General features: G+C 38.9%; 1 protein-coding gene across 3 annotated transcripts in view; it reads left to right on the top strand.

The window, feature by feature from the left end:
- The window catches only part of LOC146400818 (uncharacterized), a 1,118,839-nt gene that overhangs the window by 600,049 nt on the left and 492,820 nt on the right, over nucleotides 1-25,970 (top strand). Inside the window, exons 3-4 of one of the 3 annotated variants that reach the window (XM_084972341.1) lie at nucleotides 15,962-16,077; nucleotides 16,209-18,116. The exons of the other annotated variants lie outside the window; for them this stretch is intronic. Of the exons in view, the coding sequence (XP_084828467.1) occupies nucleotides 15,962-16,041 (80 nt within the window). The 3' untranslated portion in view covers nucleotides 16,042-16,077; nucleotides 16,209-18,116. Of the gene's footprint in view, nucleotides 1-15,961; nucleotides 16,078-16,208; nucleotides 18,117-25,970 lie in introns of those variants that run through there. 3 annotated transcript variants of the gene reach the window in all.

A 25,970-nucleotide genomic window follows, 5' to 3' on the forward strand; every position in this document is an offset into this window, starting at 1 on the left:
GACCAAGATTTAATCAGAAAATTATAGGAAGTGTCTGCTTCTTCACACCTTACCAACATACTAACATGGCTCCAGTATAACAATAGGAGGTTATAGCTTAAGCGCTGTAAGACACAAGCTTTCTCTCTAAACATGAACATTTATGAGGTACAATGTCAAGGGAGAGGACAAAATTAAGAACAATAGACAAAAATGAAGACTTGGGCATCTGTAGTAGTAGCAAACATTCAACACAGCCCAGCTCTTAACCAAATGAACATAAACACTGACACTAAGTCCTGTTTATCTCAGTTCCTATTGCCCAACACAGCACATATAGATTTCAAAAATTATTACAAGGCATGTCAAAAGGAAAGGTAAAACATCATCTGAAGAGAGAAAGCAAGGATCAGAACTAAACTCAGATATGACAGATATTTTAATTATTAGACTGGAAATTAAAATTAATAATTATTAATATGTTATAGCATCTAATTGGGAAAGTCGATAGTATGAAAGGAAAAATGGATAATGTAAGCAGAGAGGAAACTCTAAAAAAAGCAAAATAAAATGCCAGAAATCAAAGACATATAACAGAAATGAGAAATGCTTTTGGTGGGATTATCGGTAGATCTGACACAATTGAAGAAAAACATCAGTAAGCTTGTGAATATTCCAACCAGTATGCAAAGGGAAGAAAGAGAACAGTTATAATGAAAACCACCAGAACAGAACATCCAAAAAATTGTGGGACAACTTCAAAGTTGTAACATATGAACAGTTGAAGTACTAAAATCAGAAGTTGGAGAGACTGGAGGAGAAGAAATACTTGAATTAATAATGGTTGAGAAATTTCCAAATTAATGACACACACCAAACAATAGATCCAAGAAGCTCAGTGAATATCAAGCGATCAAGAAGAATAAATATTTTAAAAAACCAAATAACAAAACCACAAAGACTAACAGAAAACTTGACATATAATTACCCATTGCAGAAAACCAAAGACAAAGAAAAAGCATTTAAAAAAATCCAAAGTAGGAGTTCCCATTGTGGCTCAGTGGTTAATGAATCCAACTAGGAACTATTAGGTTGTGGGTTTGATTCTTGGCCTTGCTCTGTGGGTTAAGGATCCGGCGTTGCTGTGAGCTGTGGTGTAGGTCACAGATGTGGCTCAGATCCTGCGTTGCTATGGCTCTGGCACAGGCTGGCGGCTACAGCTCTGATTCGACCCCTAGCCTGGGAACCTCCATATGCCGAGAGAGTAGACCAAGAAATGGCAAAAAGACAAAAAAAGAAAAAATCCAAAGTAGGCAATGAAAACACCTTACCTAGAGGAACAGGAGAAAAGACAGGGATTACATAGGCTTTCAGAAACCAGATGAATAAGAAGAGAGCAGAGTGAAATATTGAATATGACAGAATAAAAACCCCAATATCTAATTCTCTCCAGTAAAGTTATCCTTTCAAGGTAAAGGGGGAAGAAACACTTTTTCAGAGAAAGAGAAACTAATGTAATTTATCACCAGCAGGCCTGCTATAAAATAAATAATAAAACAGAAGGGAAAAGAATCAGAGAAGTAAAAAATATATATTTTTCTTATCATTAATTGATCAAAAGCCTAAGTGTGTGTTTAAAGTTACAATAGCAGCACTATATTTAGTGCCTATAGCACAGGAATAAGTAAAATAAAGGATAGCAATTGCACAGATACTTGGAGAAAAAATTAGGGATACGTTTTGTTTAGGTTTTTTTTTATTATTACTCGAATTTATCACATCTGTAGTTGTATAATGATCATAACAATCTGATTTCACAGGATTTCCATCCCATAGCCCAAGCACAACCCCCAACCCCCAAACTGTCTCCTCTGGAGATCGTAAATTTTGCAATGTCTGTGAGTCAGCATCTATTCTGCAAAGAAGTTCCGTCTGTCCTTTTTTCAGATTCCACATGTCAGTGAAAGCATTTGATGTTGGTGTCTCATTGTATGGCTGACTTCACTTAGCATGATAATTTCTAGGTCCATCCATGTTGCTAAAAATGCTGGAATGTATTTCCTTTTAATATCTGAGTAACATTCCATTGTGTATATGTACCCCATCTTCTTGATCCACTCCTCTGTCGATGGACATTTAGGTTGTTTACATGTCTTGGCTGTTGAATAGAGTGCTGCAGTGAACACTGGAGTACATGAGTCTTTTCAACTCATGGTTTTCTCTGGATAGAAGCCCAGGAGTGGGATTGCTGGATAAAATGGTAGTTCTATGTTTAGTTTTCTGAGGCATCTCCATACTGTTTTCCCCAGTGGTTTCACCAATTTACAATCCCACCAACAGTGTACTAGGGTTCCCTTTTCTCCACACCCTCTCCAGCACTTCTTGTTTGTAGACTTTTGGATGATGGCCATTCTGGCTGGTGTAAGGTGGTACCTCATCGTGGTTTTGATTTGCATTTCTCTAATAATGAATGATGTTGAACATCTTTTCAAGTGTTTTTCGGCCATCCATACGTCTTCTTTGGAGAATTGTCTGTTTAGGTCTTCTGCCCATTTTTGATGGGTTTGTTGTTTTTTTGGTATGGAGCTTCAGAAGGTGTTTATAAATTTTGGGGATGAATCCCTTGTCAGTCGATTCACTTGCAAAGATTTTCTCCAATTCTGTGTGTTGTCTTTTCGTGTTGTTTAGTGTTTCCTTTGCTATGCAGCAACTTTGAGGTTTGATTAGGTCCCATTTGTTTATTTTTGTTTTTACTGTCATTACTCTAAGAGGTGGATCTGAGAAGATGTTGCTGTCATTTATGTCAGAGAGTGTTTGGCCTATGTTTTCCTCTAAGAGTTTGATAGTGTCTGGTCTTATATCTAGGTCTTTAATCCATTTGGAGTTTATTTTTGTGTATGGTGTTAGGGAGTGTTCTCATTTCATTCTTTCCCATGTGGCTGTCCAGTTTTCCCAGCACCACTTATTGAACAAGCTGTCCTTTCTCCATTGTATAGTCTTGCCTCCTTTGTCAAAGATGAGTTGGCTGTAGGTGTGTGGGTTGAATTCTGGGCTTTCTATCCTGTTCCACTGATCTATATGTCTGTCTTTGTGCCAGTACCATACGGTTTTGATGATTGTTGCTTTGTAATATAGTCTGAAGACTGGGCGCCTGATTCCTCCAGCTCCATTTTTCTTTTTCAGGATGTCTTTGTCTATTCTGGGTCTTGTGTGCTTCCAAACAAACTTTAAAATATTTTCTTCGAGTTCTGTGAAAAATGTTCTTGGTAATTTGATGGGGATTGCACTGAATCTGTAGATTGCCTTAGGTAGTATAGTCATTTTGACAATATTGACTCTTCCAATCCATGAGCATGGAATATCTTTCCATCTATTTGTGTCATCTTTGATTTCTTTCATCAGTGTCATAGTTTTCAGAGTACAGGTCTTTTGTCTCTTTAGGTAGGTTTACTCCTAGGTATTTTATTCTTTTGGATGTGATGGTAAATGGGATTGCTTCCCTAATTTCTCTTTATGCTCTTTCATTGTTAGTGTATAGAAATGCCATCGATTTCTGTGTATTAATTTTGTATCCTGCAACTTTGCCAAATTCACGGATGAGCTCTTAACAGTTTTCTGGTAGAGTCTTTAGGATTCTCTAGGTATAGTATCACGTCATCTGCAAATAGTGATAGTTTTACTTCTTCCTTTCCAATTTTGATTCCTTTTTTTTCTTTTAGTTCTTTGATTGCCATGGCTAGGACTTGCAAAACTATGTTGAAGAGTAGTGGTGAGAGCAGACATTCTTGTCTTGTTCCTGATCTCAGTGGGAATTCTTTCAGCTTTTCACCATTGAGAATGATGTTTGCTGTGGGTTTCTTATATATGGCCTTTATTATGTTGAGGTAGGTTCCCTCTGTCCACTTTATGAAGGGTTTTTATCAGAAATGGGTGTTGGATTTTGTCAAAGGCTTTTTCTGCATCTATTGAGAGGATCATAATGGTTTTTATTCTTCAGGTTGTTAATGTGGTGTATCACACTGACGGATTTGTGGATATTGATGAACATATGCATCCCTGGGATAAATTCCACTTGATCGTGGTGTAAAATCCTTTTAATGTACTGTTGGATGCGGTTTGCTAGTATTTTGTTGAGGATTTTTGCATCAATGTTCATCAGTGAAATAGGCCTGTAGTTTTCTTTTTTTGTGGTATCTTTGTCTGGTTTTGGTATCTGGGTGATGGTGGCCTCATAGAATGAGTTTGGGAGTACCCCTTCCTCCATAATTTTTTGAAATAGTTTCAGTTTGATAGAATTTGCCTGTGAAGCCATCTGGTCCTGGACTTTTGTTTGTTGGAAGTTTTTTAATCACAGTTTCAATTTCAGTTCTTGTGATGAGTCCATTCATCTTTTCTATTTCATCTTGGTTTAGTCTTGGAGGATTGTACTTTTTTAAGAATTTGCCCATTTCTTCTAGGTTTTCCGTTTTGTTGGCATATAGTTGCATATAGTAGTCTCTCATGATCCTTTGTATTTGTGTGATGCCCGATGTTACTTCTCCTTTTTCATTTCTAATTTTATTGATTTGACTCCTCTCTCTTTTTTGCTTGATAAGTCTGGCTAAGGGTGTATAAATTTTGTTGATCTTTTCAAAGAACCATGTTTTTGTTTCATTGATCTTTTCTATGGTTTTCTTTGCTTCCATTTCATTGATTTCTGCTCTGATCTTTATGATTTCTTTCCTTCTATTAACTTTAGGTCTTGTCTGTTCTTCTTTCTTGAGCAGCTTTAGATGTAGATAGCTTGTTTATTTGAGATTTTTCTTATTTCCTGAGGTAGGCTTGTATTGCTATAAACTTTCCTCTTAGAACGGCTTTTGCTGCATCCTGTAGGTTTTGGAGTGTTGTATCTTCATTGTCATTTGCTTCTAGGTATTTTTTAATTTCCTCTTTGATATCTTCAGTGATCCATTGGTTGTTTATTAGCATTTTGTTTAGTCTCCATGTGTTTGTGTTTTTTGCAGATTTTTTCTTGTTGTTGAGTTCCAGTCATATAGTGTTGTGGTCAGAAAAGATGCTTGATAGGATTTCAATTTTCTTAAAGTTACCAAGGTTGGATTTGTAGCCCAGGATGTGATCAATCTTAGAGAATGTTCCATGTGCACTTGAGAAGAATGTGTACTCTGTTGTTTTTGGATGGAATGTCCTATAAATATCTATTAAGTCCATCTGGGCTAATGCATCATTCATGGGCTGTGTTTCCTTATGGATTTTCTGTCTGGACGATCTGTCCATTGCTGTAAGTGGGGTATTAATGTCCCCCAGTATTATTGTGTTATTGTTGATTTCTCCTTATAAGGTTGTTAGCAATTGCCTTATACATTGTGGTGACCCTATGTTGGGTGTGTAAATATTTAAAATTGTTATCTCTTCTTGGATTGATCCTTTGATCATTATGTAGTGACCTTCTTTGTCCCTGAAAATATTCTTCATTTTAAAGTCTATTTTGTCTATTATGAGTATTGCTACTCCAGCTTTTTTTGATCCCCATTTACTTCCATTCTCTCAGTTTCCATTTGTATTTGTCCCTAGAAGTGAAGTGGGTCTCTTGAAGACAGCATATGTATGGGTCTTGTTTTTGTATCCATTCAGCCAGTCTATGTCTTTTGGTTGGGGCATTTAGTCCATTAACATTTAAGGTAACTATTGATATGTATGTTTTTATTACCATTTTATTAATTGCTTTGGATTTGTTTTTGTTGCTCTTTTTTCTTCCCTTCTTTTCTTGTTCTCTCCTCTTCTGGTTTGAGGACTATCTTTAGTGTTGTATTTGAATTGATTTTTATTTGTTTGTGTATCAATTGTAGATTTTTTGTTTGCAGTTATTCTGAAGTTTTGATATGAGTCTATATGTATATGAGATTGTTTTAAGTTGTTGTTCTCTTAATTGCAAGTTCATCTCCAGTGTCCTGCATTTGTACCCACCTCTTTTCATGTTTTCTGAATTTGGTGGTATACTTGTGCATGGATGATTTCGTGTCTTTACTGTATATATACCTTAACTGGTGAGCCTTGTCATTTGTGGAATTTATGTTACCTGTTGCTGTCTTTTCTGCCTGGAGGAGTTCCTTTAGTATTTGTTGTAAGGCTGGTTTAGTGTTGCTGAATTCTCTCAACTTTTGCTTATCTGTGAAGCTTTTGATTTCTCCTTCAAATATGAATGAGAGCCTTGCTGGGGAAAGTAATCTTGGTTTTAGGTTTTTCTCTTTCATCAGGTTAAGTATATCATGCCACTCCCTTCTGGCCTGCAGAGTTTCTGCTGAAGAATCTGCCGATGACCTTATTGGGGTTCCTTTGTATGTTATTTGTTTCTTTCCCCTTGCTGCTTTCAAGATTTTCTGTCTTTAATTTTGGACAGTTTGATTAATATGTGTCTTGGTGTATTCCTCCTTAGGTTTATTTTATATGGTACTTGTTGAGCTTCCTGGATTTGAGTGGGTGGTTTCTTTCCCATGTTAGGGAAGTTTTCAGCTATTATCTCTTGGAATATTTTTTCTGTAACCTTCTCTCTCTCTTCTCATTCTTGCACCCCTATAATACAGATGTTGGTGCATTTAGCATTGTCCCAGAGTTCTCTGAGATTCTCTTCATTTTTTCAATCTTTTTTCTCTTTTCTGTTCCACATTCGTAATTTCTATTAATCTGTCCTCCACCTCGCTTATTCGTTCTACTGCCTCCTGTATTCTGCTGTTAGCTGCTTCTAGTGAATTTTTTATTTCAGTTATTGTATTTTGCATCTCTTCTTATTTATGTTTATATCTTGTATATCTTTGCTCAGTGTCTCCTATAAGTTATCCATCTTTGCCTCCAGTTTATTTCCAATGTGTTGCATCATCTTCAGCACCAACTGTCTAAAGTCTTTTTCCTGGAGGCAGAGAATCTCATCACTTAGCTGATTTTCTGGGGTTTTTCCTTTTTCCCTCATCTGAGTTACAGTTCTCTGTCTTTTCATTTTTATAGGTTTTTGGTGTGGTGGCCTTTTTACAGATACTAGAGTTGTAGCCTCTCTTGCTTCTTATGTCTGCTCCACTTGTGGCTGAAGTCAGTAGTGGGGCTTGCTGTAGGCTTCCTGATGGGTGGGGCTGATTCTAATCCCTCTGATGAGTGAGGCTTAGTCTCTGGATGGGATTAGAGGTGGCTGTGTGCCTGAGGGGTCTTTAGGCAGCCTGAGGGGCAGGGCTGTGATCCCAATGGGATTGTTGTTTGCCCTGGGGCTTCTCAGTGTTGATGGGTTGGGCCAGATTTTCCCAAAATGGCCACCTCCATAGCATGCTGCTGAATATTCCTGAGAGCTTTGCTTCCAATGTCCTTCCCTCACAACAAAACCCCTGTTTTCCCAGGATGTCATCACAGAAGTGCAATCAGGTTTGACCCAGATTCCTATGGAGACTTTGCTTTGCCCTGGGACCCAGTGCACGTGAAAGTCTGTGTGCACTTTTTAAGAATGGGGTCTCTCTTACCCCCAGTCTTTGGAGCTCCTGTGCACAAGCCCTGCTGGCCTTCAATGCCAGATGCTCCAGAGGCTCTTTCTCCCAGTGCCAGATCCCCACACATGAGAGTTTGATGTGGGGCTCAGAACTCTCACTCCTGTAGGTGAGTCTCTGTGAATCAGTTAGTTTCCAGTCTGTGGGGCTTCCCACCCAGGAGGTATGGCATTGTGTATATCATGTAATCACCCCTCATACCTCTTGATGTGGCCTCCTCTTTGCCTTCTGGAGTAGGATATCTTTTTTAAGGTTTCTGGTCCATTTGGTTGAAGATTGCTCAGCCTTTAGTTGTGAATATTGTTGTTTTTAGGGGAGAAGTTGAGTTCCAGTCCTTTTTTTTTTTTTGTCTTTTTGCCATTTCTTGGGCTGCTCCAGCGGCATATGGAGGTTCCCAGGCTAGGGGTCCAATCGGAGCTGTAGCTGCCAGCCTACACCAGAGCCACAGCAATGTGGGAACCGAGCCGTGTCTGCAACCTACACCACAATTCATGGCAACGCCGGATCGTTAACCCACTGAGCAAGGGCAGGGATCGAACCTGCAACCTCATGGTTCCTAGTCGGATTCGTTAACCACTGTGCCATGACGGGAACTCCCTCCAGTCCTTCTATTTCACCATCTCGCAGCTCTCTGGGATACATATTTTAAAGTATTTATAGTAGATATTAAGAGACATAGTGTTAAAGATTGATTACAATTAGTTAAAACTGTAAAATCCATAGCAATCATTAATTTTTAAGACATAATTTATAAACTGAGATAAATGATGAAGTATATTCTTATAAAGTGCTTAATACTAAAAAGAAAACAGAAAAAATAAACAACGGAGGAATGTAATGAATAGAAGAGTTGTAACATTAATATTCACTTTAACTGTGAATAATCTAAATACAGTAATTAGAAAGCAGAGGTTTTCAGATGTATAAAAAACCAGACCAGGATTTCCCATCATTGCGCAGTGGCAAGGAATCCAACAAGGAACCATGAGGTTGTGGGTTTGATCCCTGGCCTTGCTCAGTGGGTTAAGGATCTGGCATTGCCATGAGCTGTGGTGTAGGCCAGCAGCTGCAGCTCCGCTTTGACCCCTAGACTTTCCTATGCCTCGGATGCCACCCTAAAAAGCAAAACAAAACAAAAAAACAGGGATTTTCCACCTTGGCACAGTAGAAATGAATCCAACGGGGAACCATGAGGTTGTGGGTTTGATCCCTGGCCTTGCTCAGTGGGTTAACGACCTGGTGTTTCCGTAAATTGTGGTGTAGGTCACAGATGCAGCTTGGATCCCATGTTGCTGTGGCTGTGGCATAGGCCTGCAGCTGTAGCTCCAATTAGACCCCTAGCCTGGGAACCTCCATATGCGGTATATGTAGCCCTAAAAGAACAAAAAGGCAAAAAAAAAAAAAAAATCAAAAACAGATCCTACCAAATATACTTTCTATAAGAATCCTGCTTTAAAAGTAAAAGTAGGAGTTCCCGTTGTGGCGCAGTGGTTAACGAATCCACCTAGGAACCATGAGGTTTCGGGTTCGGTCCCTGGCCTTGCTCAGTGGGTGAAAGGATCCGGCATTGCAGTGAGCTGTGGTGTAGGTTGCAGACACAGCTCAGATCCCGCATTGCTGTGACTGTGGTGTAGGCTGGCGGCTACAGCTCCATTAGACCCCTAGCCTGGGAACCTCCATATGCCACGGGAATGGCCCTAGAAAAGGCAAAAAGACAAAAAAATAAAATAAAATAAAATAAAAAATAAAAGTAAAAGTAAAGCGATGGCAGCAAAGCACACCATCTTAACACTAATTTGTAAATTATGTCTTAAAAATTAATGATTGCTATGGATTTTACAGTTTTAACTAATTGTAATCAAAAATGTCTTGGAAAGGTTTTAGGGTTAAAGAGGGACATTATGTAATTATAAGTGTCAACTCTCCAAGAAGTCATTACATGCCGAAAACTACAGTGTGAATAGGGAAGAAAAAGAAATTTTGTAGTAGGGAAATCTGACCATTCTACCTCCACCAGAAACAGGTGATCAATCGAGGTTAATGACCACAGTGAAGTCATATTGGCACTGTGTACCTTTGATAGAATGCGATGGAAATGACACTCACTCCTTGGGTCCTCTCCCTGAAACTCATAACACCACGGATGAAAACCATCAGACAAATCACTGTGAGGGACATTTGACAAAAATACCTGACCAGTCCTCTTCAAAACACTGAAATTATCAAAAACAAAGAATGGGAAACTCACAACCAGAAGGAACCAAAGGAGATTTGAAAATAAATCTGACATGATTTTCTGGATGAAAACCTGGAACAGAAAAAGGATATTGGTAAAAACTAAGGAAATCTGGATAAAATATTGGTTATTAAAATAATAATATAGAAATATGTGTTCATTAAATTTTACAAATCTGTCATATGAATGTAAGATGTTCAAAATAAGGAAAATTGTCATGGGGCATATGTGTGCCTTCTGTACCCTCTTTGCAGCATTTTCCATTAATCTAAAGCTATTCTAAATGAAACATTTATTTAAAAATGTATCTAATGTGGTAGAGTCCAAGATAATATGAATATTATCTTCTGTATCATTGAGTTCACTAACAACCTATTCTTTTCTAGTTAAAAATTAAATCCAGTATAAGCAGTTTTTCTCATCGCCCTTCTCACCCTGTTGAGAAATGAACCTGGCTGAAAGATAAATAATACTTTTTTTCTTTTGTTTATTGGATGATCTACTTTTAGTAGAATTAGAAGTCTTAGTAGTTGCCTATTCTTTTATGTATCCTGAATTACCGCCAATTTTGTAATTTTCATATTAAAAACTATGGATATGTATTCTCTAAAATATTAAGTAATTTATTGCCTGTTCTCACAGTATCACGGTTTTATACTCATATGCTTGATCATTCTCAGGAGTTTTTTCTTTTTAAGGCTGCACCTGTGGCTTACAGAAGTTCCTAGGCTAAGGATCGAATCGGGGCTATAGCTGCCAGCATATGCTGTAGCCACAGTAACGTGGGATCCAAGCTGCATCTTCTACCCACTCTGCAGCTTGTGGCAATGCAGGATCCTTAACCCACTGAGCGAGGCCAGGGATTGAACCTCCATCCTCAGGGACACTATTCTTAACCTACTGAGCCACAGTGGGAACTCTTAGCAGTTATTTTTTTTTTTTTTTAATCTCATTTCTCTCAGGATTCGGTTCCTATCTCTGTTATGTTTTTTCCCTGTTGACCAGAGGTGAAGAGCAAGTGGAAACAGGAAAGGCCCCACTTGTCCTAGGTTTGAAGCTGATACACTCTTACCCTGCCCTCCTTGTTCCATTGGTGAAATCCAAGCACATGACCATTTCCACAATCCAGAGCCAAGCAAGTATTGTCCATCCACTGGAGAAGAGTATTTAAAATTTCTAAAGATGTGGCAACAGAGAGAGGGGAAAGTTAAGGTTAGAAACACAGTTGACATCAGGTGCAATTTATTCACTTTTCTATCCCCTGATCCTAGAACAGTGCCTGACATGTAGTAGGTATTCATTAAGTTTATGTTGACTGAATACATGAGTGAATCTTTGGCCATATAGACTGATACTTCGCTTTCGAGGTTCTTAGATACAGGGAGATGCAGGTGTATCTTGCATGTAAAACTTATAATGACTTAAAACTATCCTACCATTGTCATATTGTCTTTATGATTCCCAAGTCCTGATGGCATCTACAGTTGCATTCAGTTTCAAGTGTTGTACTTTGTGTTGAGAACATGGGCATCTATGTGAAATATTTTTCTCACTTTTTTTCAATTGCTTTCCTCAGAAAGTCTGTGTAATAAGCTTTCGTGTTTCCTTATGAGGTTTGTGAGGATTCTCTTCATGTGGCATGACCTCTTTTTAGAGAATTATCTCACCATTAATCAGATATCAATTGGTAGAACCCTTACATTCATTTTTGCCTAAGAAGGTTTTTCTTATGTTGTTCTAGTTTTCTTTTCCATTCTTTTTCTTTTGAGTGTAAGAGATAGCAGTACTGTTTGTCTTAAGTTTTCTCTAAATTGTACTTTGAGATTTTGAGAGAAAACATGTCCCAGAAGTCCAATCAGTGGATAGAAATACACTGATAACCCCTCTGCTCTGACAAAGCCAAGAATGGTACCAGGCCTGTCAGGTGATTTCTGAGGATGTATCAGTGTTTATGTTTTGGTTTTTTGTTTTTTGTTTTTGCCCTTTCTACGGCCGCTCCCATGGCATATGGAGGTTCCCAGGCTAGGGGTCTAATTGGAGCAGTAGCTGCCCTACACCAGAGCCACAGCAATGCCAGATCCGAGCCATGTCTGCAACCTACACCACAGCTCACGGCAATGCTGGGTCCTTAACCCACTGAGCAAGGGCAGGGATCGAACCTGCAACCTCATGGTTCCTAGTTGGATTTGTTAACCACTGAGCCACGATGGGAACTCCATATCAGTGTTTATGTTTTAACAGATGAGAGGCCTGAGGCTAAGAGCAGCTATGCTCCTGCTGTTGGTGTGGATACTGATGTAGTAACAGCCCCTTCACTTTCTAGGGGTTGGTGTTTCCATTTTCTGCTAGTCTTTCCACTTTTCGGGGGGGGAACGTGCTCTGTCCCCTCCCTCAGGGACGTGGTGCTCCCGGGGACTGGTTTACATGGCTTGCAAATGCCTGGCCTGTGGCTTCCATTTAAGACAGAGCTCCCTGTGAGGGCAGCCAAGGCCTCTGCTGAAATTGCATCAGAGTTCAACGTCTCCCTCATCTCAGTCTTGCTTAATACTCCTCTTTGCAGTCATTCTTCTCCAGTCCATGCCGCAATAAACCTCCAAATCTCTATCATGGACTTGGCTTCCAATGGGCCTGGATAATCCCCCACCTGTAGGAATTCATCCAGCTCACCTGTAGGGATGTGGACACTGCTCTGCTCACTCTTTTCTTGTCATGTCACATTTAGAATACAAGACAGTGTACATTCTCTGGAGAGTCACTCAATTGAAGAGTTTCTGACCTGATACAAATGGGCTGTAAATACTCACACAAAATGATATTCAGCTACAAATATTTGGCACAAAGTAGAATTTTAAAAAATGTTTCTAATTCCACACTGTGTAGGGAGATTTTTCTCAACAATGGATGACTGTACACAAATGTACGGAATGTAAGAGAAATGAAGCAATGGTATATTAAAAGCAAAATACGTAAATCTATGTCTTGATCCACAGGCTTCTGTATGTCTTAAAAATAGCAATGGCAAAAACAAAGGCTGCGGGGAATTTGAATTATTGACTAGGATACCCAGAAAGAGATTTTCAGTTATGAATTGTGATAATAATATTTCTAGCTATGTTTTTCTTTAGTTGAATGTCTTATCAATAATTACCACATGTTTGCCACAAGAGTGAAAAAGAGAAATCAGCAGCTTTTCAGAGGAGAATAAAAATTCTTTTATTGGACATAAGTAATAGCAGTTATATAAATATGCTTCTGTCTGCAACAGCTGAGGAATACATAGCATCATCCTAAGGAATTAATGCACCTTCCAAAGTACCAAAATTATTACTAAAATGAATCTTTAATCTCATAGAATCTAGTTTAATATTAATAACCATTTTTATCCATATTAAAATATATATAACTTTTTAATGTTGCTTTGTAAACTCTGGGGAAAAAAAATCTATCACCCTTGTTAATTATCCTAAAATGAAATTGTAGCTTTACTTGGCATTTTTGAAAAAAAGAGTGCTTTATAGGAAGGAAGGAGAAATCAAGCTCTAATATGGAAACATTCCAGGTCACTGAGTATAAAATATAATAGCTGTGAAGGAACACATGGAAATGGCTGCTTAACTGCAGAAGCATGGCTTGTATGTATACACACTTTCACATAAACAGTTACCCAGACATAGTTCTGTGTGTGTTTGTACAAGCATGCACATATGTGTGTAACTGCATGAGCCATGTGTATGTGTACTGCTGAACAATGCATAGCTCTATATTAGGGCAGCAGAAAGAAGACTCCACATATCCTACTGGAGGATTAAATATTGATTTTCTCAGAAGGTAGTGAATTAGAGAATGAAAAGATATTAAAGTGTTAAGTACTGCCATTGAGCTATCGAATACATTTATTGAAGGTGTTTTTATGTATGTTTTTACACACAACACTTCCCTATATAGGAAAAGAGATGGATCCTCCCATGAGGAGTTGATATTCTAACAGAGCCATAAGCATCCTGATTTATACTATATTGACTCACTTAATGTTGGCAACATAAATACTTGGGGACTTCTCAATCCAGGTTTCTCTCCCACAGCCACCAGGCAAATATTGGAACAGGACACCTGAATTCTTAACTTTTACTTTCAGGGACTACCAGTATTCCTAGAAAAATAAAGAAAAATCCTTTCTGCAGGTTGGGTCTGATCCCCTGGCCAATCACATGCAACCACTGATGGAAGGGTTTGACTTGCTCTCTTTTTGTTTTCCTCTTTGACCTTCACTTCTTCCCTCTCTTCCTCACTCTCGTCTCCACTCCCTGCAACCCTTTCTCTTCTTGAAATAATTACTACAATAGGAAATTCCTCCTAACGTTGCAGTCAGGGAGAAATTTTAAAAATTATCTGCTTAGTGAAAGTTACCTTAGTAAGGTATTAGTTACAGAAATGATTGCAAATCTGAGCCTGAAATGCACCACTGCAGATTTCCTGGCCATACCTCTTCAAAGATGACCAGGCTGAGCAGGTTCATCTCCAGATCACCTTCCATTCTGCCCCTGCCCCCCAGAGCATCCCATGCTTGTGGTACAGGGTTGGGCAGCGAAATTAAATCTAGATGATGATGGCCACCTCACCCTCCCGGCCTCTTGTTCTTCCTCTCAGTGTCCGAGTGAGACCCAGCACCCTTCAGTCATCCCTCATCTTTTTTGTACACATTTCTACACTGTGTGGCCCTTTAAATATGAAACCTTTCATTTATGACCTCAGCACCTACTTCCATGGCAATCAGCCTTAGTAAATTTTCAGCCTCTTCACGGAACCACCCAGCTATCTGCTTCCTTCATAAAGACTTAATGAGGAGTTCCCAGTGTGGCTCAGGGGATTAAGAACCCAACATAGTGTCTGTGAGGATGTGGGTTTGATCCTTGGCCTCTATCAGTGGGTTAAGAATCTAATGTTGCCACAAGCTGCAGCATAGGTCACAGATGCAGCTCAGATCTGGTGTTGCTGTGGCTGTGATGTAGGCTGGCAGCTGCAGTTCCAATTCAACTCCTAGCCTGGGAACTTTCACATGCCTTAGGTGCAGCCCTAAAATTAAAAAAAAAATACTCACTGATACAATGATGATATTATTATTATTATTATCATTATACAGAGTAGTATACTTCATGCCACACCCAACAGCAGGGTGGAAAGCCTGAAAGTGAGGCTGGCTTTCTTCTGCCTCCTCCTCACCATTTCCAAATCTATATTCTCTACCTCAGTGGGGAAAAGCCCTCCTCTGAGATTAATACTGTATGTATGTGCCACTTCATCTTTTCCTGCTATAATCACTAGCCAACATCATGGTCAGTTTTTCTCTCTGATGAAGCCTTTGATATTTTCTTTCTACTATGGAATTCTAAGCATTAGCCGAGGTGATTTTGGTATTTTCAGTATTTGTGTTGATAGTGAATCCAGTACCTTAGTTCTTTCTGTTCCATGATGCCCCAAATTCAAGTGAAATTCCATTTATAGTCTACCTTAATCATCAACACGCTCAGTCACTCTGCGACTCTGGTTATTAATATAATCAGAAACATCAAACCCAACAGCTTACTTTCTGTTTAAAGCCTTCATGTTTTCAGTTTTTTTACACCCTCAACTTCAACTATTTTTTTTTTCCCCCACTGTACAGCAAGGGGGTCAGGTTATCCTTACATGTATACATTACAATTACATTTTTTCCCCCACCCTTTCTTCTGTTGCAACATGAGTATCTAGACATAGTTCTCAATGCTATTCAGCAGGATCTCCTTGTAAATCTATTCTAAGTTGTGTCTGATAAGCCCAAGCTCCCGATCCCTCCCACTCCCTTCCCCTCCCATCAGGCAGCCACAAGTCTCTTCTCCAATACACAATGGAATACTACTCAACCATAAAAAAGAATGACATAATGCCATTTGCAGCAACATGGATGGAACTAGAGAATCTCATACTGAGTGAAATGAGCCAGAAAGACAAAGACAAATATCATATGATATCACTTATAACTGGAATCTAATATCCAGCACAAATGAACATCTCCTCAACTATTTTTTTAAATCACATTGCCACTCCTATTTCCTTGATGCCACATCTTCTCCCTGTAGTTCAGCTTTCTTTAGGCTTCACTTTTGTTGCTCCTAGTTTATGTCTTATAGTTCTCTATCAATGCCATCAACTCTGTTGCATTTTTGCCTCTGTTTCATCCTCCCAGTGAAACTACAATCCTGGGTCCATGCCCCCAACTTCCTGGAGCCAAGGAGTTTGGATAAAACAGGTCAGCCTTCAAGATGAATGCAACTACAAAGTCATGTTCTCCAGCCTCAGACGGTACCTCAAGCTTGCACGCTATTTTACTTGTTCTTGGTTAATTGCTTCTGTTTTACACAGTAATTGCATTAACCCTTCACTTGCCTGCTATCTTGCAGCAGATGCCTTTACCTTCTAACTTTCTGCTTCAGAACAGAACAGTTACGCATCAGTCACCTTGCTCTCCTGACCCAGATGCCCTGATAGCAGGATGCATCTTCACTCCCTATCCTGTGATCTGAAAGGAGAAGATGCCAAGCAGCGGGAACTGCTACAGCATGCAACCCTCAGTACCGTAGCCCAATAATCACAGCCCCATGCTTATGTCTATTCCACATTTATTGCCAGATCTTTTTTGTTTGTTTCTTAATTCCTGGCTATCATTTTCCCAATGTAAAGGCAGTTGGCTTGGACACTGCTTCCACTGTTCAGAACATTTGTGCAGGGCCTTGCAGCTCAGGAGTCCCCTCTCTGCTTGCTCCTCAGAAGGCGTGCCCACTATTTCTGACCAACAATATGGCTCAGGTTTTAGCTAGGTCCTCTTTAACAGGCTCTTCCCTCCCTTTTCCCACTTAGATTTTGTCCAGTCTGTCTTATCGGTATCACATCCAGCTATTAGACTCAGTTAATTTCTAGCTGATTGATCGCTTGTTTTCCACAATACCCTGGATTACACTTTGTGACAACCTGAACCCAATCAGCTCATGCCCTGATTGGCAGGAGCAAGGTGTTGCCAGTCTTGCAGGCCTTCTCCATCCTTCCATTGATGATACAGAGATGGATGTAGTGGTAAGAACCCCTGCTCTGTAAAGAAGGAGCTGGTCTTCACCAGTGCCCCACCTGCACCTCCCTGTGTGTGGGTGGTGTGTGTTGTGGTGGCAGTGGAAATGGGTGCTGCAGGCTGGCAGCTAATCTAACACTGTATAGGTTTCATGTGGCCTAGAGTTGGGGATATGGGATCTGCCAGTATTCACCAGCCATCACATCTACCCAGGATAGCTTTTCCATCCCAGGAAGCTGAGAAAATCGAATTTTCCATGTTGGCTGCTGAGCCCCATGTAGGAGTTCTCCCGTACTATATAATTTTAAGGAAATAGGGGACCACCTGTGCTCTTCGTCTGTTATGCATCTGTGTTGTCTCTATGTCATAGCAGCTGGGACCAGGGGAAAGCTTACACTGCCGTGGGTCACTACCTGCTTAGTATAGTCTTCCACAGTGTGGAGCACTGGGAAGTGGGGGCTGTGGGGTCCACCCAGAATAGCTCTTCCACCACAGGGGTCTGAAGGAGGTAGGAACTGCTAGAACCTTCTTCAGCAGCACAGAGCAGCAGGGCTGTAGATGCAGGCTTTAGCTCTAGTGTCATGGCCTCCACTCTTTGCTGGACTTCATGGATTATGTTGCATTAGTGTTTCTTGAATTGTTGTAAGCCTTTTGATCAATCTCTAGAGAAGTTGAATGATTGGCTTTGCTAATTAGACCAGTTTAATAGATATTTCTCTGTGAGGGAAGTTTCTTCCAGCTTTCCTCACTGCCATACTAGAAGTCCCATCTTTGAACTTTATGTTTTATCCAAAAAATCTGATTCTCTGTTACTAATATCACTAAAAAAAACCCCTGCATTACCTTCAGGTAGCCAAGCAATAAACTGTAAGTTTCCCTAGATTTCTGTGTTTCCTTCACCTTTATATCCAATTAATGACTAAGTCCTGCCAATCTTACCTCCTAGATAGGCTTCAGGTTTCCAGTATCCCACTAGTGCCGCTCTTTCCACTCTTCTTGACACTTTCTTCTTCTCTCTCTTGCACTGTTAGAATGGCATCCTAAATAATCCCCATGCACTTATTCCTGACCATCAAAAATCTGTCCTTCCCCCTCAGTTCAGAATAACCTGCATAAGACAAGAACCCTTACAGTAATCCACTGAACACCCTTTAACGACTGGCCTATAGAATGAATTACCAAATCCTATCATGGACTTATGGTCCCATAAATGAAACTTTCAAGTCTTTCCACTGAATGTCTTACCTTTTATTCCCTGGTAATAAAAAGTTTTAAAAAAGGTCTTTGTGTTCCACTTATGCCATTTATTTCAGTTTCATTTCTTTATACAGATTATTCAGTTGCCTGGAATGCTTATCTATCTTCCTTTATCTTGATAATTTTTACTCCTTCGAGATTCAACTCAGGCATTTTATTCTTCAGAGAGGCTTTCAGGATCCTCAGGTTGAGCTTAGACAAGGTAAAATAAAATGCATTGGCTTATGTCAAGGGTGTTTAAATGGAGGAGGCCATTAGGGAGCTGGGCCTTAAGCATGTCCCCACTGTATAGCCATGAACTGTTGAACTGGGCCAAACTGCAAATATTCCAAGAACTCTGCAAGAACTCTGAAACTTGTTGTAGTAGTGGACTTTTGCTTCTTAAAGCAAATGGATAGACTTAGCAACCAAACACGTTAAGCCAAGACAAGCTTTCAGCTGCCAATACCAATCAAATTTCCTTGCAAACAACTTAACACAAGCATTCTTTTTTGTCTTGAAAACCTCTGAGTTTTGCTCCCAATGAGACCCTATTTGGGTTTCTACCCAAACCTGTGTACTCCCAATTGCAGTTCTTCAACCCCAGATGAAGGCTTTGATTGATCATTGCCTCCTGAGAATTTTAGGTTGACAAGCTCTGTCCCCTTTAGTGCTCCCCTAATCCCCAATCAAAACCTCTTCATGTTAGCAATTGAATTTTATTATCTGTGATGTTCCTTCTGCTGTATTCTGAATTCCATGAGGCAGAAGCTATGTTTTCTTCCGCCAGCTCCTCGATGGCTTCTTACTCTTCTGAGGACAGACACTGAAATTCTTAAAAGGATCAACAAGGCTCTGAGTAATCCACACAAACTCTTTTCTTGAGGCCTTTGCAGATGCTGTTCTTCTCTTTGTGGTGGCCTCTTACTCTGCTTTACTCTTGCCTCCCCTTAAAAATGGACACACACCTTCCTTCCCCTTGTCAACTTGAATTATCCTTCTGCTTTCACTTAAATACCATTTATCAGGGAAGCTTCCCTGATCCTAAATTAGGTTAACTCCGTCTTATATTCTCTAGATATCCCATTTATTGTTTCTTCATATCAATTTATGCATTTTTCTGATTATTTGATTAATGCCAACCTTTGCCCAGGAGGCTTTAACTCTGGTAACAAGGACTGTGTTTACTCTGCGTTGCCATTGACCCCCTAAGGCTTTGCCCAGTGCTTGGCACTTAGAACATGTTCAGGCAACAGGTTGTCTAATCTCACTAATGGCTAATTTCCTTTTACAGTGACACTGGTTCTACACTGTATCCTTCACGTATAACAGACTTTAAATTATGCTTTTTGAACTGAAATTAATGTTGCAAAAAGCTGACATTTGTGAGATATTTAACAGTGAAAAATGAAGCTATTAGGAAACAACAAAAATAAGTCATATTTATATTTAAGTTTTCCATTTTCTGCTGAAATTTTTTTTTTTTTTTTTTTTTTGTCTTTTGTCTTTTTAGGTCCACACTTGCAGCATATGGAGGTTCCCAGCCTAGGGGTCTAATCAGAGCTACAGCTGCCAGCCTATACCACAGCCACAGCCACAGCCACATGGGATCTGAGCTGAGTCTGTGACCTATACCACAGCTCATGGCAACACCGGATCCTTAACCCACTGAGCAAGGCCAGGGATTGAACCTGCAACCTCATGGTTCCTAGTTGGATCCACTTCTATTGAACCATGATGGGAACTCCCCACTGAACTGTTTTTATTGGCAACAAAGCACATTTAATATATTCAGTATTTAGGGTCTGTCAATGAGATAGACTAGGCTTAGATTCCTATGTATATGTGACAACACAGGTCTTCCTTTTTTCAGCGGCACCTCCTCTGCTAAGTCTTGGTTGGAACCCTCCCTTCTCCAAGCCTGTCACATCTGGAGTAAATCAACTCTGCCCACAAGGGTTCTTTATATCTGAAGAATGTATCTCCATCATCTCAATGGAGAACATGAGATTATCTGTTTACATGCCTGTCTCTTGGGCCAGGATGTGGGCTCTTCAGGGAAGCAACTTTGTCATTTTCATCTTCATATCCTCAGCATCTAGCATGATGCCTGGCACAAGTAGGTTTTCAGTTAATATTTGTTCAGTGAATAAATGAGTCAATTAATGAGTGCCTCAGAATCACTAACTGCTTTCCATAATGAAAATTATAATAAATGGCTTAGCCTAGAATTACTTCATCTCAAAAAAGCCTTTATTCTCCAAATAGGTAAGCCATACAATTAATATATTTGCTGAATTTTCTCTCTGCTTGGCATATTTTATGCCTCTACTTTTCATCTATTTGTTATTTATTCATGTATCTGCTTCAGTGTTCCATCTTCTCTTGTGGGAAACTTTTACTGATCTTGAATAAAACTCCACATCTAAAATTGATCATCAAGGAAATTTCAATATAACTAAGAGAATGTGGTTTTAATTACATTATCAGAATAAAATTAGTTTTTCTTGGATTTCCGTATAGCATCTTTCTTTGAAGTCTTCAAAGTATTTAAATAAAGGAAAAGGGAAATTCTCAGTTTTGTGATCTAATTCTGGAAGTGATGTTATTCTAGTCACTCCCTCAAATTTTAATGATGTAGTAGAATAGACTGGAAAATAACAACTACAAACAATTATATAATATTTTCCATCAAAAATCTCATTAGTACTCTAAAGACTTTTCATTTATTTTATAGTGCGTGTCAGCAAGTGCATGTGTATAACTATCCTTCTTTCTCAGGTTGGACTCTTTACTGCCTGGCAGTGGGTCTGTAATTTTTAAAAATGTGTTACCATAGTGTACTATGCTAATGTACTGTAGCTCTGTGTGATCTTATGGAACACATGATACAGGCAGGGTTGTTAATCTCTGGCCAAGCTTTAGAGCTTCTTCAAAGCCCCTGAAATCAGCCACACGATGTATTTTTTTACATTGACATCCTTTGGCAAAGGGTCTTAGAGTTTTAAAAATTAGCAGTTCTGAATCCTAATTCTCATGACTAACTCATGTTACCTTTCTGCTGGATTGGGTCAGTGTTTCCAGTTCAGACCCCAACTCTGAAACGTCTTTGTTTTAGCTAGCCTGTTTTTATTCCATTAATGTAATGACTCGCTTTTACTCAGATGTTTTTATTGGTTAGGAAATTTGAGACTTCTGCCCTTTAGGAGAGACATCAAAATATATTGACTATTTTGTCTTTATTGACTACTTATTTATTTTTTTATAAACCTCAGCCAGCTCAATACAGTCTGAAAACTGAGTATGATTCTAATAAACAAGAAAGTCTATCAGCTGGCAGAGGTGGAAACACACACAAACTAGAGGAATCGAAGCGAGCTCTGATGGAATAATACATGACATCCCACTCCCATTAGATTAAAAAGCTTTTTCGTACTGAAGGCCTAACTCTCATTTCCTCTGGTAAAGGCTTGTAAAGGGAAGTGTTCAAGACATACTAGCAATGCTAACGCACTGCATAAGAAGAAAAAACCCACCAAAGTGAAAAGGGTAAAAACAACACGTCTCAACAGTTACTTTCTTCCATGTAACCACACGCAGAAGCTGACTTGTAATTATAGAAGAAAAATGTAAGCCCACAGGACTACAACATAGCTTTCTCATTCCCCAATAAGACTAGGTTTAATTCAAATAAAACAACAAACCAAAAGATTGAAAGGGAGCAGAGCATAAAGAGGTTGCTTAAATAGCTACTTCCCTGCTCTGCTGGTTCCCATTTTCATCCATGGGACCTGTCACATAATGTCCTAATGTAATGGCATCTTTGATAACATGAACAAGCCCAAGTAGAAACAGAGCAGTAGCAGCAAACCAGCTGATGTACACAGCACTTTCTGGCACTGAAATTGACTTCGCATGTGAGTTTTTGCTCTATCCAGGCCCAAAGCCGTCCCCTAGAGCAGCCTCATTTGGCCCTCTGCAGTGTACTTAATATGCTCTGGGTTTCAGGGACTGCTTTGGAATGGAGGCTGAGCACTACCCAGTGTCAAAATGTGTTTTCCAGCCTATGTCAGGGTCCTTTAGCACGGCTACATTTTGTAATTTCTGAACAATTCCCATAAAACTAAGGGGTTGTTGACCTGAACTAAACTCCCTATTGCTAGCGATGTCATTCTCTCTCTCATTTCACTTTCCAGGTTGATAAAAATCAATACTTTCCCTCCTAGAATTCTGACTTTCTAAGCAATGTTCATTCAGGTTCGCTTGAAATGTGTGGAGCAGATAGACAGACAGGAGCTGTTATTTTATCTTTCAGAACTGTTTCCTACATTTGTCCAAGTAGAGGAAAATGCTAAGAAATGTCCTAAGAAACAATCATTTTGAAGTTAATCAGTTTGGATTTTTGATGGGGTTAGTGTAGTTTTTGAAAATAGTTCACTATGTCATTAACATCTAACTTAAGTCAGACTCCTATGAAAATTAAATCTTAGGGCCTAATGCCTGATATGAACCCCGTTCTGTTTGATTTCAGTTATCTTTGATTTATTCTTAAAGATTGGGAATGGCTAGTTTATGCTAGAAATTAAAAACAAACAAACAAAAAGCTAAGAAAACATAGAGCTGTCACCCCCTGTTTGGTTTTTACTATGCATTTCCCTGATAAATGAGGAGAAATGGATTTGCTGGGGATTCTTTCCATTTCTTTCCTTTTGGAGGAAACTCTTCATGATGTGTAGCTTTCTTAAAATTAATGTAACTAGACATTCTGAAAATGGTTTCACTTCCTATTTTTTGAGTTAGCAAAAGATAATTCAATCTGTTCTCTGTGATAAGTCCACTTCTACGTCATGCTCTAAGCTGAGAGGCGGCAAACTTTTTTTCTGTAAAGGGCCAGGTAGTAAATAGGCTTTGTGGGTTCTATATTCTCTGTTGCAACTACTCAATGTCTTCCATGATAGTGTAAAAGCAGCCACAGATGTAAATGAGTGAGTATAGCTGTATTTTAATAAAACGTTATCAGGTACTGGGCCAGACCTGGCCCTTAGGCCATAGTTTGCCAAACTCTGATCGAGGCTAATGGTTCTCAAACTTTGGTTCATGTTGGGATCATTTGGGAGCTTGGCTCAGATCTGTATAGGGAACCCAGCACCTATCTAGTGAATAGAATGGATTCATTCTGATTCCATGTACATAATATAAAAGCAGAATTCACATATTTAATAAGCAGGTGATTTGATGCATCTTAAATTATACGTTATTGCTCTAGGACATGTAATTCTTGAGAATTTACTCCACACTTCCTAGATGAAGAACTCAACTGTCTTAATTTTCCTTGATCCTTAGAAAATATTCTTATGAATTTAGACCAGTGTGTTGCTTTGATACATTTTCAGAAAAAGGAGTTTTGAGTAATCAAAATCATGGAAGACTTTCTGCATCAATAATAGATTAGGATACACATGGAACTGTCTTAGAGAACATATTCATATAAGTGATAGTTGAGAAAAAAATCTTGGCATGTCTATAGTCCTGCCACCTAGATGTTATCCAGCAGCTGGGCTTTGGAGGTCAGGGTCTCTAAAATAAAAAACAGAAAAATGTTTAAAATTTGTTAAGCATGTATTATTTACCTCAGCTGCTCAGGTCTCTACATCTGTTAATCTGCTTCTTATGTCAATCTTTTAATGTTTTCACCTCTCCACCCAATGTTGTTGTTTTTACATATAAGGAAAGAAGGTCACAGATGGTTTAAGGAACTCACTGAAGTCCATACAGAGCAAAGCCAGGATCTTAGCCCAGTCTTACTGCAGAGATCAGACTCTTCAACTCTATTCTATACTTATTTTTTCTTATTATGCAAGGAGAATGCATAAGACAAAAAAAGAAAAAAAAAAGGATAATGTAATTCAGAAAAATAAGAAAACAGCACAAAAGCTATGTAATATTATAATGATTTAAAATAAATGTTTTAAAAAGACATCTGATGATAATAATAAAGCGAAGGTTTGGGTTCTTGGAAACTTCCATATCATAATGTCCTAAAGTAAAATTCTTTAGAAAATACATTTTAAAAAGAATACAGGTAGAGGAGAATCAGCTACAAGATGTGATGGGATGATCTCTCCTGGAGGTGGAGTCTTAAACAGAAAATTCAAAAAACCAAAAACCAAGCAAACTCATAGACACAGAGAACACTGATGGTTCTGAGGAGAGGGTTAGGGATTGGAGAAAAATAAAGTAAAACAGCAAAATCAAAAGCAAATAAGGTGTTCTTACTAGATTAAAAAAAAACTGAGCTCTGTAAATGTACACACACATTCGTCTTCTTTACTGTTATCTTGTCACAACACCTGGCTCCCGGAGGAGTGGACATTCACTGAATAAGTATTGACTGACTGTCTGACTCAAGACTAGACGACAACTAGGATGGAAACTCTACCAGATTGGAAAAAGAGTTTGTGGGTTTTTTATACCTATGCTATAAGATTTAACATTTCTAAAGGCATTACTGAAATACATTTACATCTCATGTAATGGGATTAAATTCTCAGTGTCTCCAAAACTTTCCAGGCAAACCCTGCCCCTAAGGTACATTTGCCTCATGCAGCTTAGAAATCCGAGATTGTTCTATGGAAGTTCTTTTGCTGTAAGTTAGAGAAGAATTTTGACTGGTATTTTATCTCGTTTATATTTCCAAGGAAGACTTCTACTATTGGGGACTGAAATGCAGTACTTATTTTATTTGTGCAATTAATAAATGTTAATGACTGAGTTATTTTTATATGCACATTAGATTTCTAGTTGAACAGCTAACTTCATACTGTCAAAATTGTTAGGAAGGCATTATTTATGTAGTAAAGACTGTAGAATAAAGAACCATCCCTTTGCTAAAATTTGACATGTGGGAAATCTTTGTTTTAATGCAGTTATTTTAATTATGAACCTTAAAAATATTGATTTTCTTAGCATGCAAAATAATTACCTTACCTTTTAAATCTTTTTTTCCCCTAAGAGACTAAAGGTGATAAAAACTTGCAAAGTAATAATGAACATGGAAAATCAAACACAAGTCATCTTCTGGGAAAGTAAATAATCTGTTTCTTAATGTTATTTCTTCATCGAGAACCAGGTCTCATTAAATAGAAATGACAAAAGAGCATTTCTTATCATAGAGCAGTCTCAGCCAGGACCTTTTATTTCCTTTTCTTCTGTGATACAACTCCCAGGACTCCCCCAGAGAGAAGATACTGAGAGAGATTAGGATGCTATATGCACGGGGGAAGGCCCTGCGTTCATCTTTTCCTAGGCACACGTGCGTTTGAATGCATGTCTTCTGTTGTACACCACGGGTCAAGCAATCTCCAGAACAAAGTGCAAATACATCAGTATCTTTTTCTTTCTTTTTTCTTTCTTTTTTTCCTTTTCCTTCCTTCCTATCTCTTTCTTTTCCTTCCTTCCTTCCTTCCTTCCTTCCTTCCTTCCTTCCTTCCTTCCCTTATTTCTTTCTTTTTCTTTCCTTTTCTTTATTTTCTTTCATCTTTTCTAGGGCCGCACCTGCAGCATATGGATGTTCCCAGACAGCAACATGCGATCTGAGACCTACAGCACAGCTCACAGCAATGCCGGATCCTTAAACCCCTGAATGAGGCCAGGGATGGAAACCGCAACCTCATGGTTCCTAGGCAGATTTGTTAACCACTGAGCCACATTGGGAACTGCTTTTTCTTTCTTTTTGATAAAAAGAGGAATACTATACACCCCACTTTTCCTCTCTGTTTTTTTTCACTTAGCAAGCCATAGTAATCTACAGAGAGAGTTCACAATTCTTTCCAAAGCTGCACAGCATTCCATAATGTAAATATACAATCATCTATTCAACACTTGAAGTTTACAAGTG

The sequence above is a fragment of the Sus scrofa genome, chromosome 8 (assembly GCF_054392235.1).
Source record: "Sus scrofa isolate SSC_HxYL_T2T_F1_AM1 chromosome 8, Sscrofa_HxYL_maternal_Yorkshire_Landrace_v2.0, whole genome shotgun sequence".
NCBI classification, from domain to species: Eukaryota; Metazoa; Chordata; class Mammalia; order Artiodactyla; family Suidae; genus Sus; species Sus scrofa.